The 18,043-nt window shown below is 50.2% G+C and overlaps 1 protein-coding gene across 3 annotated transcripts in view; it reads left to right on the top strand.

Annotated features, from left to right (window-relative positions):
• The window catches only part of STAT5B (signal transducer and activator of transcription 5B), a 60,212-nt gene extending 42,447 nt beyond the window's left edge, over positions 1 to 17,765 (top strand). For all 3 annotated transcript variants that reach the window (XM_037495240.2, XM_054688592.1, XM_054688590.1), the window contains exons 5-19: positions 327 to 501; positions 2,402 to 2,532; positions 2,753 to 2,904; positions 3,358 to 3,513; positions 3,813 to 3,992; positions 4,419 to 4,506; positions 4,582 to 4,704; positions 5,275 to 5,367; positions 7,477 to 7,683; positions 9,101 to 9,195; positions 9,294 to 9,424; positions 10,546 to 10,716; positions 14,106 to 14,157; positions 14,444 to 14,551; positions 15,064 to 17,765. In XM_037495240.2, the coding sequence (XP_037351137.1) occupies positions 327 to 501; positions 2,402 to 2,532; positions 2,753 to 2,904; positions 3,358 to 3,513; positions 3,813 to 3,992; positions 4,419 to 4,506; positions 4,582 to 4,704; positions 5,275 to 5,367; positions 7,477 to 7,683; positions 9,101 to 9,195; positions 9,294 to 9,424; positions 10,546 to 10,716; positions 14,106 to 14,157; positions 14,444 to 14,551; positions 15,064 to 15,190 (1,989 nt within the window). In that variant the 3' untranslated portion in view covers positions 15,191 to 17,765. The remainder of the gene's footprint in view (positions 1 to 326; positions 502 to 2,401; positions 2,533 to 2,752; positions 2,905 to 3,357; positions 3,514 to 3,812; positions 3,993 to 4,418; positions 4,507 to 4,581; positions 4,705 to 5,274; positions 5,368 to 7,476; positions 7,684 to 9,100; positions 9,196 to 9,293; positions 9,425 to 10,545; positions 10,717 to 14,105; positions 14,158 to 14,443; positions 14,552 to 15,063) is intronic.
• Positions 17,766 to 18,043: the final 278 nt, after the last annotated feature.

The following is an 18,043-nucleotide window of genomic DNA, read 5'->3' as shown; positions in this document are numbered from 1 at the left end:
GTGAAGTGTGGGGTCATCATCATTGGCAGGAAACCCAGGTAACTCAGGCACATGTTGAGTTCTGGTTTCTCCAGAGAGGACATATGCGGGTCTGTTTGGGGTCCTTTGATGGAGGCCGGAGTGTGTGCTGTGCTCTGTGAAGACGCCATAGTCTGCCAGCTCACCTGTCTGCTTTCCCCCAGTTCTTACAAATGGTGTTTGCAATTCCGCTGACTCAAAATTCAGTTACAGGTTCTGGCATTGGCTTTTCCTTGGGACCAGGCCCATGGGGTTCTCCACCCTCCCGGCCAGCTCACGGTGTCTGCTCTCTCCCCCACTGTGTCCAGGGTACCGCTCCAGCTGGCAGTCTCGTGGACGCCATGTCCCAGAAACACCTTCAGATCAACCAGACATTCGAGGAGCTGCGACTGGTCACGCAGGACACAGAGAATGAGCTGAAGAAGCTGCAGCAGACTCAAGAGTACTTCATCATCCAGTACCAAGAGAGCCTGAGGATCCAGGGTGAGGCTGCTGCGGCAGGACAGTGTGTCTTGAGGATGGAGCAAGGACTAGAAGGAAGCTCAGATTGGATTGAAGGAGAACCAGTCTTCACTCAGAGGCATTTACTTTTCTCTGGATGGAATCATTTGCATTGAAGGCAGTGCTGGGAGGATGAAGCTTAGAAAGGCGAGAAGACAAGCAGTTGCCCTTGGAGAGTGCGAGGTCTTGCTCAGACTTCCCACACCCAGGGAGCTCCTGGTGGGAAGGAGCACACAGTCTGAGTAAACAGTACCCAGCAATACTATTGTGTAGAGGAGGCATTTTATAAATGTTGTTTCACTGAAATGCTAAACTTCCTAAGCAGGGACAATACAAGGGCCAAGGGACTGTGTGTGGTGATGAGCTTTTAATGTTCTGTAGTGTTACTCAGAGATGCCTCCTGGGCCAAAGCACATGGCGCACTTTCCCTCTTAAAGTCCTTATAGACAAAGACTCTCCTTCCAGTTGTGAGTGGCTTCATACTTGGCTACAGAGAACTTCAGTCTGGAGGCCATGGAGCCCCACCAGCGCCCCCTATTGGACTTGTAGGCATTTGGCGTGCAAGTAGAGCTCTCTTCCCTGCTTGCATGCCCAGCTCAGAATCCTAGAGAAACCTTTGCTCCAGCAACCAGGACACAGACACAGAGCTCCTCCAGACCATGCACATGGGCTTGATTACATAACTGCATTGATACTGACTCTGTCTGCACATTAGAATAGAAAGTATTTGAGGGGGAACTGTATCTTTTATCTCTGTACCCTGAGACTACCACATTGCTTAAATCCATAGTAGGCTCTGAGTAATTTAGGGAGGGTGATCCTACCCTGTCTTCCTTCCTAGACTTATCCCAGAGAAGGCTGGCCTCTTCCTAGATTAGGAGAAGGAGATTTCAGGCTATTATTTCTATCCTGGGTGTTTCACTGGTTGACGATATTGATCTTACTCTTGGGTTTTCTGTTTCCTAGGTATGGATTTGGGTTTATAGCTATTGTGCAATGTCAGTTCAGTCTCAGTTATCAAGTTCACCCATCAGAAACACAGACTATTGATCTGTTTGTACAAGGGAAGGTTCAGCTCCCTCCAATGGAGCAGACAATTGCCTCATGTCTCTTGGCTTCCTTCCCAGAAGTTTATGCAAATTGCCAGGAGAACCTGAGTGGGTCACTTGCATGGAGAGATGGGGTCCAGGTGTTGGGATTACCACCAACTCCGTGTGAGTGGAAGGGTCCCGAAGGCCACCCAGCCCACCCTACTATGTTCTGTGCCAGAGAGTCCTTTTCCTGCTCAGTCCCCTCAGTGACAGTCGAGGCATCTCTCTCAGCCTCTTCCAGTTCTTGGCTTTTCCTGGGAAGAGCTAGAGTTGCTTTCATCTGTCCCAGCATGTGCGTCCCCTGGGCAGGGTCTGGGTCAGTGTGACATGGACCTCAGAGGCCTGCCAGGCTATGCTGACACTCACAGCCTCTTGACTCAGTCCCAGTGATGACTGTGGGGTTCAGAAAGGTGACTTTGGAAAGAAGAATGGGTTTGCGAGCAGGGGAGGGTATGTAGGTGGCTTCAACTGTGGCGATGTGGCTCCAAGCCCGACCCCCATGTGGTGTGAGAAGAGCTGGGCAGCCAGCTGTGTGTTTGGTTGGGGGGAGGCCATGGGCAGGATCCTTCTCAGCTGTGCCCACAAGCTGCCATCTCCCCACTCCCTGGAGGGGAACTCAGGGTCAGGAGGCCAGCAGCAGAGCCCACTCGTCTCTGCACCCTCAGTCCATAGTCTCCTGACCTGCTGTCGGCCAGAGGTATCCCTTGAGGGTCTTGCCTCCAGAAAGATGAGTGCGGCTCTGCTGGGCTTCCAGCTGATAATCATCATAGGTGTCCTGTCCCCCCCTCTAGCTCAGTTTAGCCAGCTGAACCAGCTGAATCCCCAGGAGCGTATGAGCCGGGAGACGGCCCTCCAGCAGAAGCAGGTGTCCCTGGAGGCCTGGCTCCAGCGCGAGGCCCAGACGCTGCAGCAGTACCGTGTGGTAAGTGGGAGCTGTGTCCTGCTGCAGGTGTGGAGGTCACATCCTGAGCTGTCTGGGGGCCTGAGAGAGGGTGGAGCCCTCTGTGGGGGCTTGTGGTTGCACAGCAGGTCGGGAGGGGGCAGCCTGGGCCTGGGGCTTGGGCCTGGCCCTGGCTCCTGAGGGAGACCTGCAGGCTTGTCGCCTGGGAGTCAACAGGGCCTGCTCCCCTGCCTCCCTGCAGGAGCTGGCCGAGAAGCACCAGAAGACCCTGCAGCTGCTGCGGAAGCAGCAGACCATCATTCTGGACGATGAGCTGATCCAGTGGAAGCGGCGGCAGCAGCTGGCCGGGAACGGAGGGCCCCCTGAGGGTAGCCTGGATGTGCTGCAGTCCTGGTAAGGGGCATGGGGTTGAGGGGCAGGATGGGGGTGGCAAGGGCAGGCAGGCACTCAGGGGCTGCTTCCAGCTGCTGACGCTGCTTCCCACTGGCTCCCTCTGACCTGACAGTTTCATCCCAGCAGGGGTGCTGCTTCCCGCGATGGACTTTGGTGTCCACATCCCATGCCACCTCCCCGGGATCAGCGTCCCTGCTGGTGAATGGGGCAGGGCCCAGGCTATTTGGTGCCAATCAAGGTCACTCCTCCCGTGTATTTCCCTGCTTCTGGAAGGCGGGGAGCTGTCTCTGCTCAGTGGCTAGGAGAGGCAGCTAAGGCTCCCAGCCTTCCCGGGTAGGGGTACGGCTGGGTCTCGGGGGTTCTCTTCAGACCGGGAACCTCCCAGACTGCGGCCTGGGGCCTGGACAGAAGGAGCCAGTGACCTTCCCGTTGGCCCTGGGGGTCCCCGTGCAGGTGTGAGAAGTTGGCCGAGATCATCTGGCAGAACCGGCAGCAGATCCGCAGAGCTGAGCACCTCTGCCAGCAGCTGCCCATCCCCGGCCCAGTGGAGGAGATGCTGGCGGAGGTCAACGCCACCATCACGGACATCATCTCAGCCCTGGTGACCAGGTGATGGCTGCTTCTGGCCTGCGCCCCTCAGGGGAGGGCAGCCCCATGTGGGCGGTGTTGGGAGGGCGGGGGCAGCAGATGGGAGCCCAGAGTTGTGCTGGAAGCCTTGTCTCTGCTTCACGTCCTCATGGCCTCCGGCACCGCTGCTCCGGCTGCTTCTTGTGGTCCTTGTTCCCTGCAGCCCAGGCCGGCTGCTGAGCTCACTCCCTGCCCACCCACCCTCACTGCCTCCTTCTCCAGCTGAGCCCCATGGTGGGGGCCGGGAGGCCAGTCCCTGAGCACATCCCGTGTCCCCACAGCACGTTCATCATCGAGAAGCAGCCCCCTCAGGTCCTGAAGACCCAGACCAAGTTTGCGGCCACCGTGCGCCTGCTGGTGGGGGGGAAGCTGAACGTGCACATGAACCCGCCCCAGGTGAAGGCCACCATCATCAGCGAGCAGCAGGCCAAGTCGCTGCTCAAGAACGAGAACACTCGCAAGTACGTGTGCCCCCTGCTGCGGCTGCCCGTGCCAGGGTGGGGCACCTGGTGCCGTCACAGCCTAACCTGTGGCTGGGGACAGCACGGCCTCTCCACGGCCACTTCCTCCAGTCCTTTCACTGGCAGTATGTGATCCCCTCTGAAGCATGAGGCGTTGGCTCTCCTGACCTGTTCAGCACTCAGAGCAGGAATACTAGCAGGAATACTGTTTCGTACAGATGGGGAGGCTGCTTTTACTTTTAGTCTAGCTGCATCCAAGAAATCATCTTGTATATTTTATGTGTATTTATTTCATATTTTTTACAGCTTGTATATTCCCTAGATGACATGTTTTTAACTCTTTATTTCCTCCTACGTGAAACTTATGACCTACCCATGTGAACTGAGATTCTCTGTGGCTTGAGAGCTGAGTTGTCTGATTTGCAGTGACTACAGCGGGGAGATCCTGAACAACTGCTGTGTGATGGAGTACCACCAGGCCACGGGCACGCTCAGCGCCCACTTCAGGAACATGGTGAGGGGGAGAAGGGAAGCACACGCTTTCCCCAGTTGCTTGAGGGCCTCCTCATCTTCCCTTTCCCCTTTGTAGTCCCTGAAGCGAATTAAGAGGTCTGATCGTCGTGGAGCAGAGTCAGTGACAGAAGAGAAATTTACAATCCTGTTTGAATCACAGTTCAGTGTTGGAGGAAATGAGTTGGTTTTTCAAGTTAAGGTAAAGCCTCCCCTTACCTCTGTGTGTGTGTGTGCGCGCGCACGCGTGTGCATGTGTTTACTTTGTCGCAAAAGAAGTTTTTGAACATTTTTTGTTATTGATGAATGGAATGTGGGGAGACCTCATCCTCAAACTGTATCTCTTAGATTCTCTTGAGACACAAGCAAGAAATAACAAACTGAAGTAACTGGAGATACAGGTGGAAAGTGAATCAGGAGAAACGTCACTCAGGATGACTCTGAGTGACAGTGGTGGCTTTAGACATTTGCTACTTACTAATTTTTGCCAGGAATGTTTTCCATATGCTCTCCTCCCTCCTGATAAAGTTCTCTGTGTAACTTTGAGAGACTTATCCATACTTCTGAGACATCTAGTCACACCTCATAAAATATCTAAAATTTCTAAGATTGTGTTAGTGTGAAGTCACATCCTTCCTGGAGCCATGCAGATTCTCTGTTCAGGGGTGACATTTACTGACTCTTAAGGAGAAGAAGAACGTGTGGGGGTGGGAGGAAGGGGAGACGGGACAAACGTGCGGCTGTGAGCCTCAGCCCGCCCCGTGTTTTCCAGACCCTGTCCCTCCCGGTGGTGGTGATCGTTCACGGCAGCCAGGACAACAACGCGACAGCCACTGTCCTCTGGGACAACGCTTTCGCGGAGCCTGTGAGTGAATTCCTGGGGCCTGAGGGTCTCAAGATCTTGATGCTGGTGTCATTAATCTCATGTGTCACCCTCCTCCCCCAAAATACAAGGAAAAATGCTGTTTTCTTGTTGGGAGGCAGAATAGAGAGCATGTGGAAGTGGAAAGAACGTAGGCTTGACTTCAGGCCAAGCATATTCGAATTCAAGCTCCACCAAGTGGGGATTCACTTTACCTCTCTGGGCTGAAGTGCCCAGTAAGTGCCTGCAAAACAGGGACAGTAATGTTCCGTAGCACTGTTCGGGTGGTTAAATTAGGTAACAGACAAAATGCTCATCACCTAGTCGATACTTGCTGTCATTTGGAATACTGGTGAAACCATGAGTGGAATTTTGTATTCTCAGGTTCCTTGTAGCTGTGGGGTTTCTCAGGAGGTCCCTGTAGCTTAGAAATTGATTCCTGTCATCTTCCAATAAACGGTTTTTATTGAGAGTGGTTTTTAATGTCTTCCAAGTTCTAGATTCTGTGGTTCCAGGTTTCTCAGGAGGAATGAGAGGCTTTGTTTAAGGGAACAAATGTGAGTTTTGCAGATTTAGGTACCCAGATGCTCTCTGAATACCACTAGCGTGCTGCTTAGGGAGCAGCTTCACAGCCTCCAGCAGGCAAAATTCTGTGTGTTGCATATTTCCAGTAGACGTTAGTCCATAAAAACATGACCAAGGGTTATAGCTGTTACCTGGGACACAGGAATCTGACTTTCTCTAACTATGACTCTCATGTGATTTAGCATTCCCAACGGTCCTCTTCAGAGAACAATATTCATAGTAGAGAGGTGTGATTTCTACCATGGCAGAAGCTCTACCATGCTTGTACTACAAACCCTGGTCCTTTTAAACAATATCTGCCTCCGTCTGTTCTGCTGAGTCTTCTGGGTAGGAAGCCTTCTCTGTCTGACATGTCCACTGACCTCCGTCCCCTCACACCACCCGTAACACGTTGTTGCTGAAGTATGTTGTCTAAGTGAATAAGCATTTTAAACATTTTTCTGTTACGTTAGTGACTAGTGCACATCTTAGGTTGTTTTGAAATAAATACATGTGTGAATTTACAAGATATTTTTGCGTATGCATCATCAATGACATAACTCCGTTGCAACATCATTTAAAATGGCTGAAGATTTGAGATCCATATGTGCATGTCCATCTCTGGGGGTCTGGTTAGATATGGTATTGTTCTTCCATGCTGTAGAATATTTAAAGGGCATAAAAGAAAACGAGGAACTTCTTTAAGTGTTAGTTAATATGAGTTCTCCCAGCGACCATATCAAGTGAAAAAAAAGATGCAGAACCTGTGAATTTAATGCTACCATTTATATATTTTGAAATGAAAGATTATACATGTACATATATATCTGCTAGTATGTATGTATAGCATATCTTTGGAGCTATACACCAAAAAGTAGCTTACATGCTTTTGAGGGAGAGGAACAGAGGGGGCTAATGACTTTACTGTGTAGCCTCCTATGGTTTTTAAATTTTTTATCATGCAAATGAATTTCCTATTCAAAAAATTAAAGCTAAGTACTACGGCTGAATGGGATGAAAAGCAGTTTATTAAAAATTCATATTCAGACCTGTCTCAATGAACTCACCTCACTCCCAGCTCCACTCTCCCTTACTAGCTTGTCTCACTTTGAGCCAGAGGTCTGTACAGGAGGGTGTCAGAGGCAAGGGTCACACTTGTGCACACACGTGTCTGAGTACGTGTTCCGTGTGTGCATGCACCTGAAGTATTTTGGATCCTAAATTCCCATTGAATTTACAGTGTTAAATAAGAGCCGATCCCGGTCCAGCTTTGTTCTCATGGCGACTGGATTAGACTGAGCATTGCGCTGCTCATTGACAAAACAGGAGGTGATAGCAGGAGGTGACCTGAGTTGTGTGTGAAGATGGTAAAATGGAATCTTCCGAATGCCACAAAACCGCACCCCCCTTGAAAACCCAGACTTATCCTCAGGCCTGACAAAAACGAAGGTCGCAAGCTACTTCCAGCCTTTGGTGTTTGTCTCCTGCGGGTTGAGGGCATAAATCACGCCACTGTTTCCTCATAGTGCTCTGGCCTCTCTCCCCCAGGGCCGGGTGCCATTCGCCGTGCCTGACAAAGTGCTGTGGCCGCAGCTGTGTGACGCGCTCAACATGAAATTCAAGGCCGAAGTGCAGAGCAACCGGGGCCTGACCAAGGAGAACCTCGTGTTCCTGGCACAGAAGCTCTTCAACAGCAGCAGCAGCCACCTCGAGGACTACAGCAGCATGTCGGTGTCCTGGTCCCAGTTTAACAGGGTGAGCGCCCAGCCGTTCCAGCCGCCATCCCTCAGTCACTCCCAGCCAGACGCTTCAGGAGTCTCCCTGCCCCGGCCCCTGTCTTCATGCCCCTAATAAAACGTGCCCAAAGTAATAGGAAACCTCCAAGTAAAGGGACAACCAAATTCTTTCTGGGTAGGGAATCACATGTCTGGCTGTGTCAGTAGGTTGGGTGAGTGTATGGCTCCCGCCCCTGTTGTGTGAAGCCGAGCTCAGCAGACACTGATGTGTCTCCTCATGAGGAGTCAGACTTTGTGGTGCCTGGAGTCCCCAGCTCTGTCCTGCTGACTCTTGTTCCCTGTGCGTAACGAAAAGCCCCAGGCCCCTCAGCCCACACAAGGGGCTGCCGGTGAGGAACGCAGTTTCACCAGCATCTGTTTATTCACCTGTCAGGTCTTTGATTTTAAATTTAACTTTCATTTCTTTTTTTTTTTTTTTTAATTTTTTATTTTATTTATTTATTTATACAAGCACTGGGTACAGTCAGAAGCGCGGGAGGGTGAGAGAATTCACCAGAGCCAGAGCGGGGAGCAAAGCAGGCAGAAGGACCGAAGTACACTGCTGAGGGGAGCAGCGGGCGGCAGAAGAGGTCTGCGCGCCATGTGGGACCCTCCCTCAGGTGGCCGGGGAGCAGCCAGGGATCAAACCGGCGCTGCAGAGGCTGCAGGCAGCTTCACAGCCCAGCGCTCAACCGCTGCGCCACCAGGGGAGGCCCTAACTTTCATTTCTTTTCTGCCTCTTTTCTTTAAACGCTCTAATTGAGAGACCTCTGAGTCCACATCTTTTAAATCATTGTGTTAACCAGTTGGCCAGCAGGTTTGCTGGTTGTCAGAGGAGGTTCAATAAGGTGAAACAACGTCTCCACGAGCAGTGGCTGCTGCCCACCCTGGAATCAGCTCGATGCTTGCTGCTGCTGGTCCCCAGCTAGCAGCTGGCAGTGGAGTAATCCTTGGGGCACCATGGAGTCGTCCAGTCCAGGTCACACTCACAGAGGACCTGGGCATCTCGCTAGGATGCAGGCACTGCTTCACCTGCATTTCTCAGAACTTGCTGCTGCTGCTGCTGGTCACTGACCACACATTGGAAATAGCAAAGTCCTGGTCATCCAGATCCCAGGGAACTTGTTTGTGGCAGGGTCCACTGGGTGATGGTCACTGCACTTGGTTGGGTTTCTCCTCCTTCCAGACTTCTTTCTGGAAGTATTCTTTATCCTAACTAACATAAGGGTTTTGGTTGTAGGACTGTTTGGCAAAGCAGACAGGCATGCTTATTTGTTTGACCCTGCTAGTGCAGATGTTTTTTTTCCCCACCCAGTTTTTCCCAGTTAAAGTATATTCAGGTAATATTCCACATGACATCCTTGCCTCCCTGTGTTCATTGTTATGTCTCCAACCAGGAGAATTTACCAGGACGGAATTACACTTTCTGGCAGTGGTTTGACGGTGTGATGGAAGTGTTAAAAAAGCATCTCAAGCCTCATTGGAATGATGGGTGAGATTCATCATTTCTTAGTTAGCAATAGAGTTTGAATATCTTTCTGGCATTAAAACATCACACTGTGCTTCTGCTCCTTTCACTTTGTGATCCAGAGCTATCTTGGGTTTCGTGAACAAGCAACAGGCCCATGACCTGCTCATTAACAAGCCCGATGGGACCTTCCTGCTGAGATTCAGTGACTCTGAAATTGGGGGCATCACCATTGCTTGGAAGTTTGATTCTCGTGAGTACCCTCCCTTTTTAAGACTCGCACTAACTGCTTTTGTTGCAAATTGCTGTCACAATTTATTGCATATTTATATTTGTTGGGGCCTGTAATGAGTATGGGAAGCACAGACGTGTTACATGTTACACAGCAGGATGTGTAAAATCTTATTATGAGAAACACGGTTCTTGATTTTGAGAAAGACAAACCCTGACGTGACTCCCAGTAATACAGTCTCCAGTGCAAAATCTCTGCAGCTGGGGCCTTCCTGGTGGTGCAGGGGGTTAAGTCTCAGCACTATCCACAGCCACTGCAGCATGAGTTCAATCCCGGCCAGGGAGGTGGCCCACATGGCACAGCAGACCTCTCCTGTCTCGCCTGCTGCTCCCCTCAGCAGTGTATTTCAGTGGATCTTCCTGTGCTGCTCCCCACTCTGTCTCTGGTGAATCCTCTCACCCCTCCCCACACCTCTGGCCTACACCCCAATTCTTATATGCATAAAGTTTAAAAAACAAAAATTTCTGCAGCTTCCCTTTGAAATGTTTGCATTCTCACTACTCAACCTTGTGCTTATTTCTGTGAAGAACTGCTTAAATGATCGGGAGTCATGAAAGTAGAAATAACATGCCACTTGAAGTATTCTTTATCCTGACTAACATAAGTGTTTTGCCACTGATCATCCCCACCCTAGAATGTCAGTTCTTTTCTCTGGTCTGCACAATAAGAGTAGCTTGCTAGGTTTTTTTTTTTTTTTTATTGTTGTTTTTGTGACTTAAAGATTTTAATTGCTTTTGGTAGCTCTCGCATGTCCTCTGGCCATGGACATGGTTCCTAGTTCTCCTGTGTTTTTGTACAGGGAATCAAGAATTAGGGTCTATAGGAACTGTTTCTTCTTCACAGAATACTTTTTGATCCTAAAATTACCTGAGCTCACTGCATCCCCAAGGAAGTGGTGTGTGTGTGGCCTGCTTATCTTCCCAGGACTTTTAAGAGTTACTTGATCTACAACCTGTGCTTATTTAAACGATCATTATTGGGATAATTTTAATGGAGAGTTTTGCTGTGTTAGGTATTTGAGTGTTAGCGTTTCCCATTAAGAAATAATGTTTAGAGTATGATTGTTCTGTTTATTCACCTAGAGGAAAGAATGTTTTGGAATCTGATGCCTTTTACCACCAGAGACTTCTCTATCCGGTCCTTGGCTGACCGCCTGGGTGACCTGAATTACCTTATCTATGTGTTTCCTGATCGGCCGAAGGATGAGGTGTACTCCAAATATTACACGCCGGTCCCCTGCGAGCCTGCCACTGGTAACAATGTTCGCATTTTGATTTGGTTTGGTTATGTTGTGATTTTTGTGTCGTTTTAGTTGTGTGTCTGTGTGTGTGTCTGTCTTAAAAGAACCTGCACAATTAGTATCTAGTTATTGCTGTTTGATCATTTTCCAGGGCACATGTAAAGGTGGGGCTGTGTTCTTCAGGCACATAGGAAATGCACCTGCTAGCCCCAAGCATCAAATTGAAGGGAACAAAGTGTTTTTAATACATACTTAGGATAAATAAAGTTGGAAAGGTGAAACTTTTTTTTTTTAAACAGAGGCAGTTCGTTCTTTTTTGAACATAAAAGTATTATCTGTTGTAAAATTTCCAGAAAAGTAAAAGATATATGCAATGTCTCTCATCTAGAGATTTACCACTATAAAAAATTTGGTCACTGTTCTCCCAATCTATATAGGTATGAATTCGCCATTGATTCAGGAAGTCTGTCTCCAGATGCTTATTAAGTACTTCTGGGGGGGGGGAGGGGTTACAATTTAGTAGCAGAAGGAAGACAATAAGTAAACCAAAAAGTGTGTTTAGTGACAGCTACTATGAAGACAGATAAGCGAGATAAAGGGATAGAGAGTGACAGGGGAGAGGATGGTGGTGACATTGCCATGGGGGGTCAGGGAAGATTATTCCAAAGAGGTGAGAGCAGAATAGGCCTGAGCTAAGAAAGGAGGCTAGCCACATGAGGGTCCAGAGAGAGGACATTGTAGGCCTAGAGGACAAGTGCAGAAGCACTGGGTGGAGGTGAGGCTGGTGTGTTTGCAGAGTCCACCAGAGCCCGGGATGTCCCAGCTGGTGGGCAGGGAAGGACACCGCAAGAAATGAGGGCAGGGCCACAGAGGGGCCGGCGGGCCCACACATGCCAGTCTGGAGTCCAAGGTGATAGCATGCGTTGTCTTCTGTGACCTGACTGTTTTTTCACTTAAAAATATATCATTGGGGCCTCCCTGGTGGTGCAAGGGGTTAAGACACAATCTATGAAGCTGTCCGCAGCCACTGTGGCACGAGTTCCATCCCCGGCCAGGGAGCTACCCACATGGTGCAGCAGACCTCTCCTGACTCACCCGCTGCTCCCCTCAGCAGTGTATTTCAGTTAATCTGCCTGTTCTGTTCCCCTCTGTCTCTGGTGCATCCTCTCACCCCCCACATCTCAGGCTTGTATTCCCGTTCTTGTATGCATAAATAAATCTTTAAAAAAAATATATCATTGGCAGAGTTAAAGGCCAGTAAATATAATCGTACATCACTTTAGTGATGGCATAGAATTCCATGGCATGTGACTCCATGCCAAGATACTTACAGTTTACTATTGATATGGAGATCATCTAATATATGCATCTAGTTCAACTATTTCCTGAGGATAAGTTCCTAAAGTAGAATTTGTGCCAAGTGGCATGCGCTCTCTAAGCAGTTTGACACCTCTTTTCAGACCAGGCCCCCCAGAATACGGAATCCCCTTCCCTCCCACAGGGGGTGTTTGCATCTCCATCCTCCAGCCAGTCCTGTCTGTTTCATGCTTGCCAGTCTATCGGCTTCAAAACGGTATCTTAGTTCTTATTTTCCTACAATGACAGTAATAATTAGAATAATAATAGCAGCTAACAATTATTACTTACTATGTGCCAGATGCTTTCTGAGCAGCTTCACGTAGTATCTTATTTAAGCCTGAAAACAGGTCTGTGAAGTAGCTGCTGCGTTGCTCCCATTTTATATATGTGAGGAACTAAGGTACAGAAAAGTAAAATATTTTGCCAAAGGCCTCATAGTCAAGAAGTGGCTGAGTGAGGCTCTGAGCTCACACGCTGCAACTCCAGAGCCTCATTTCTTTACCACCACACTCGTGGCCGCTTGGCCTTTCTTCTGTGAAGTGTGTGCGTGTTCCTTGCTCACTTTTCTCTTGGAGATCTTTTTTCCGCTAATGATGTCTAAGTATTCCCAGATAGTAAATAACCACCTTCTTGTAAGGAGCAAATATTTTTCACAGTGTATCATTGTTCTTTTAACATTTGTTGTGTTTTGCTGAAGTACGAAGACTGTAATTTCTTTATACCCCAATCTGCCATTCTTTTTCCTATATAAATTCTGCCTTTTGTATCAAGTCTTCCTGCCCTAAGATAATGTTTATGTCTCTATGTGGAGAAATAAACCAAAATAGTCTTAGATTTATGTGGTGTTTTGGATTATCCTTAACACTTTTTTTTTCCTCAGTGCAGCTAATCTGGATTTTTGCCATCTATTTTTTACAGCATTTCTTGGGTATTTAGTCTGCCAAGCTATAAAAATTCTTTGTAGACCATAAAGCACAAAACCCATGAGATGCTATAAAATGATAGACCCTGACATTTGGAAACCTAGAAGAAGCAAGTTAGGACCACAAGAAATTTGCGAGCGGTATAGCATTGCCCCGTCCTGGGCTGTTTCCTGGGTTGTTCCTGGGCACTCATCCTAGCCTCCTTAGTGGGCTCGTGGTCTAACCGAGTAAAGATGGCACCTGTTCCGCCCACACGTGCCCCCAAACTGCTTCCACTCCCTGCCTGTAGAATGTCCATACCTGCTGCCTACTTTAGGAAAGGTAACACGGCTGACCAGATCGCCTTGGAGTTTATCCCCTAACCCCCCATGTCCCGGTGGGGATTCCGTGGCGAAAGAGAGACTCAGCACCAGCATTCTTGTCACCAGGCACGGGGAGCAGGCAGCTCTCCCAGGATGAGTGACCATCCCAAACGCAGAGACCCCAGGGCACGAGAGTCCACAGGGTCCTGGAGGAGTGACACACCCTTTCCTCAAAGTAGAAACTCAGAGAGTAGCTTCAAAGATTATCAAGTCAAATGCATTCTTCGCAAATGCTGAGAATATTTTGTGCAGCCCCTGACAAGCGTTTGTAAACTTTCTGCCTGAAATCCTCCAGTGAGAAGGGAATCACTTCTCTTCAAGACAGCCCATTTCTTTTTTGAACAGTTGTAATTCTTCCTCATAGAACTAAAAATGGATTTTCCTGTGGCCTGTTGTTCCGAATTTTGTCCACTGAGCCCAAATCCTGTCCCTCCCGCCCCTTCATCTTTAAACTTTTTAAGACTATTTTTTCTTTACTTAGTATGCATTAAAGCTTGAATCAGAGCGGTGTGTTTCTGTGATTTGAAGATTTGATTAACAGATACCAGCCAACTTGGAAGATATCTTAGCTTGCAGATTTAGCCCTGAGGCGTTTCCTCTGCCAGCTCAAACTAATAGATGCAGATAGTACTCCCCTCATCCCCTGAGGTAAAATTAGGGGCTTGTGTTGTATCCTAAGGAAAGTTGTGATTCTTAAGAGAGATTGCATTTTTATTTCATTTGAGAACTTTGGTTCTCATCACCTTTCTCCTCGGCAGCTAAAGCAGTGGACGGGTACGTGAAGCCGCAGATCAAGCAAGTGGTCCCTGAGTAAGTGTCCGGGTCCAGCTCTGGGCCTGACCTGCCCCCATAACTCCCCCCATGGGCCCACAAGAACGCATCCCCTCCCCCCAAACCTGCCTCAGCCCCAGGGCAGGAGCTGGGCTTGATCACAATGAGGCTGGCACCCAGGACCCCTCTCCTGCAGCCGGAACCCCTGGTCCAGTGGGGCACTCAGTCCTCCTACACCCTGAAGAGACACAGAGACCCCCCTGAGCCCTCCCCAGGGGAGCTGCCGCCCCAGGCCGCTGAGGCCCTGCTCTGCCTCCTCCTGCAGGTTTGTAAATGCCTCTGCAGACTCTGCGGGGGGCAGCGCCACCTACATGGACCAGGCCCCCTCCCCAGCCGTGTGCAACCAGGCTCACTTTAACATGTACCCACAAAAGTAGGTGTTCTCCTGGGGCTCTTTGGGGAGGAGTTGGGGGTTTGTCCTCAGGCTGGAACCCAGGGGGTGGATGGGCAAAGGAATCCAGAGGTCCTTTGGGTCAGAGACCACCCGGCCACGGTCCAGGCTCTGACACATGCACAGATGGGAAGGAGAGATCAGACCAGAGGACACTGGTAGCTTAGCATGGAGCTGGGCGACTGTCATCTGCTCGCGTCTCCCATAAAGGAGATTCTTCTTGCTCTGCGTGAGGACTGGATGGGGTTTGGATGTGTCTGGACATCCCGTGTGAGGGACAGCTGGGAGGGGTGTCTTAGTCTGAGTCTCTCTCAAGCTAGCTCCCTGAGTTCACATCAGAAGTGGGTCCTTTCCTCTGAAGCCTAGGCTGAGGGTATAGGCTGACCTGGCCATTCACTTAATGGGGTGCAGTGCTTGGGGTGGTCTCTGCTGTTAGTCGTTGATCTCTGACCCCCTCTCTCTTGCCCCCTCATCCCTTCTCTTTCCCTCCCAAGCCCTGACCCTGTCCTTGACACCGATGGGGACTTTGATCTGGATGACACAATGGACGTGGCGCGGCGTGTGGAGGAACTGTTAGGCCGACCAATGGACAGTCAGTGGATCCCCCATGCGCAGTCGTGACCCCCAGGCTCCATCTTCAGCTTCTTCATCCGCGTCAGAGGAGTTACTCTTGTGGATGTTTCAATTCCATGAATCGCTTCTCTTTGGAAACAATACTCATAATGTGAAGTGTTGATACTAGTTGTGACTTTAGTGTTTCTGTGCATGGTGGCACCAGTGAAGGGAATGTGCGAGAGTGAGTGTGCGTGCGTGCGTGTGCGTGTGTTTGCATGTTGTTTCTCTCCCCCTCGCTGTCCAGAGTGTAGCTGTAGCGGTGGGGCCACAGAGGCTGTGGTTTGGTTGTTTTAACGTTGTACACAAAGATTGTTCCTTGAACCCTGGAACTCGGCCATGTGTCTTGAGGGAGGCTGAACTTTGACGTGTGGCCGTTCAAGTGAGAGAAAGACAAGGGGGGAGAGCACCTCCTCTCTGGGGAGCCTTTGTCACTGTGTCTGCCAAGCCGTTGATGTGTAACCGTGATTATCTCCGCCTTTCTTCTCAAGTATAGAAACTGCCTTTTGACAAAGAAAGCCAGCCCTCCCGCCTCCCCTCCCCCCTGCCCCCGTTTTCCCGGGAAGAGACGGGAAAGGGGAGACATTCCACGAGAGCGTGGGAGCAAGAGGGGTCTTAGGTGGCTTTCTAAATAACACCCATCTTAATGTTCTCTCCCCCCACTCTGGAATTGCCACTGTGTGCCTGTGCGTGTGCACATGTACAGACGCGTCTCACGAGCTACAGGAAGGAACCGAGGGTCACGTAACCGAAGCGTGCAGTGCCCACGTCCCCTGTGTCCGCCAGAGCGGCCTGCCCAGCCTTGGCTCCAGGCGCTGAGAATGCCGGCCGGCCGCCCTGCGGAGCTGCGTCGGCTCTGCCCAGCCGTGTGCCAGCAGCGACACAAGCGAGGCTTCGCGAGGGCTCGTGGAGGACGCTTTGTAGCGGACGTTGAATGGTGTTTTTGTCTCTAGATGGGACTTTCTGTTTTCCTCTGCCCGCCCTCACATGCCGTAGGAGTCTCTTCCCGTGCCAGGCCCTGTGCCGCCCGCGCCAGGCCACCGCGTTGCCCTTCATGTTCATGCACCGACCACGTCTTCATAGTGGGTGGCAGGGGCGTGCGCGAACCAGGGCCGCATGTCCAGCGGTGTCGTTGCCCCCAGGTGTGGGGTGCTGGGGGTGCTGGGCGTTGGTAATCTGTGGGGGGACGCAGTCAACAATTTTGCTGGGAAGTTTGGGTAAACTGCAAACATAGAACAAAAAAGCCTATGCATAATGTTGCCCAGTTTCTTCCGTAGCTGCACACCTGAAGGAACAGCCGTGGCAGGCGAGTGGGAGGTGGGGGTCAGACAGAGCTTCAGGCTAGGCCTACAAGGTCAGCCCGCCCCCTCTCCAAGAGAAAGGCAAGACCACACCTGGAGAGAATGGCGCTAAAGACCTTATTTTTATACACCCCAGTACATAAGCAGATATTTTTTTTTACAAAAATAACTGAATTTATCAGTGTTTTGATGTTAAAGGAAAATATTCCTCTGTGGTAAATTATTTATTGGAAGATGATTTTTTAAAAGCTGCTGTTGGCCCTGGCTTGTTTTCATACACTGATTTATTTTTCTATGCTGGGCAGTAGAATCTCTGCCTCGGAGGAGCAGGTTGACCCTCCACGGGTGCCAGCATTGACACAGGATGCTGCTAAGCCCCATGTGCCCCTCAAGATGGAGTAAAATGCCGACTGAGATGCTGAGAGTGAGGGAAGGTGAAAAGGAAGCCGGACTGTGCACATACCCCGGCTTCCAGAGCCACCCGCCTGTCCCTCTGGGTGCTTCACAGCACCCACCGGGCCCTCGGGCCCCTCGTGCCGGCAGCTCGGACCGCATGAGGTCTGGCACACGCAGGCAGGCTGGTGCAGACCAGCCCGGGAGGTCAAGGGCAGGGGGCTGGAGGTGGGGTGTGCGCTGCTGCCCCAGCGGGGTGGGGTCCTGTGCTGTGCAGTTGCCGAGCTGTCCCTGCTCTTCCTGAGGCCGCCTGCGGCGGGAGATTTCCGGCTGAACAGTGCAAGCTCGCCGCCTGCGTTGTATCACTAAACTTTGAACTGTGAGTCTTAGTGCAGTTTCCATGGAGAGTCGCCATTACCGGCAATAGTGCCGTTTTGCAGGCAGTTGCAGCACTTGGGATTTCCCTCAGATCCAGTGACTTTCAAGAGTCCGCACTGGGAACTGTGTTTATGTCACTCAGTTTCCAGGGCAGAACCACAGAGGCGGCCGTGGCAAGCCTTGGCCACCCCCGCCTCTCATTCACTCCCAGACGCACAGAAGTCATCAAAATGTATAATGCAGTGTGTGGTATGTGCGGGGTTTTGTAGGGGGGGAGACTAACATTGACTATAACTTAAAACGGAAGTATACTTTTTATAAATTTTCTTTTTAAGACTTTGTGAAATTATTTCAGATACATATTTTAGTGTCAAGGCAGATTAGTATTTAGCCAGCCAAAAACAAGTATTGTGTACAATTCGGGGCAGTCACAAAGTTGTGTATTTTATGTTACAATAAAGGTTTCCTCTGAAGGAACAGTGCTGAGTCCTGGTGTTTGGTTTGGTTTGGTCTTTTTACCCGGGTGGTGGGAGAGGGCAGTTTCCGACAGGGAAGTCTGAAAGCGTCCGTGTGAGGCTGGGCCGGGCACTAGCTGGGATGGCAGAGGGGGCACTTCTTACCTCCCGGTTCTTGAATTTGAAAATTAGAAGGATCGTCTTTATTTCCTAGCCTCTGACTCCACATTTTCCCTGTTACAAAGCTCATCCCGGACGGCCACATTTTCAGAGTGCCTGCCTGGAGCCAGGTGTTGTCTGTGGAATGAGAAATTGTCTCTTCCCAGAAGGCTGCT

The sequence above is a fragment of the Talpa occidentalis genome, unplaced genomic scaffold, assembly GCF_014898055.3.
Source record: "Talpa occidentalis isolate TD23 unplaced genomic scaffold, MPIMG_talOcc4v2.1 talOcc4.7, whole genome shotgun sequence".
Taxonomy (NCBI): Eukaryota; Metazoa; Chordata; class Mammalia; order Eulipotyphla; family Talpidae; genus Talpa; species Talpa occidentalis.
This window is presented reverse-complemented; position numbering and strand designations above follow the sequence as displayed.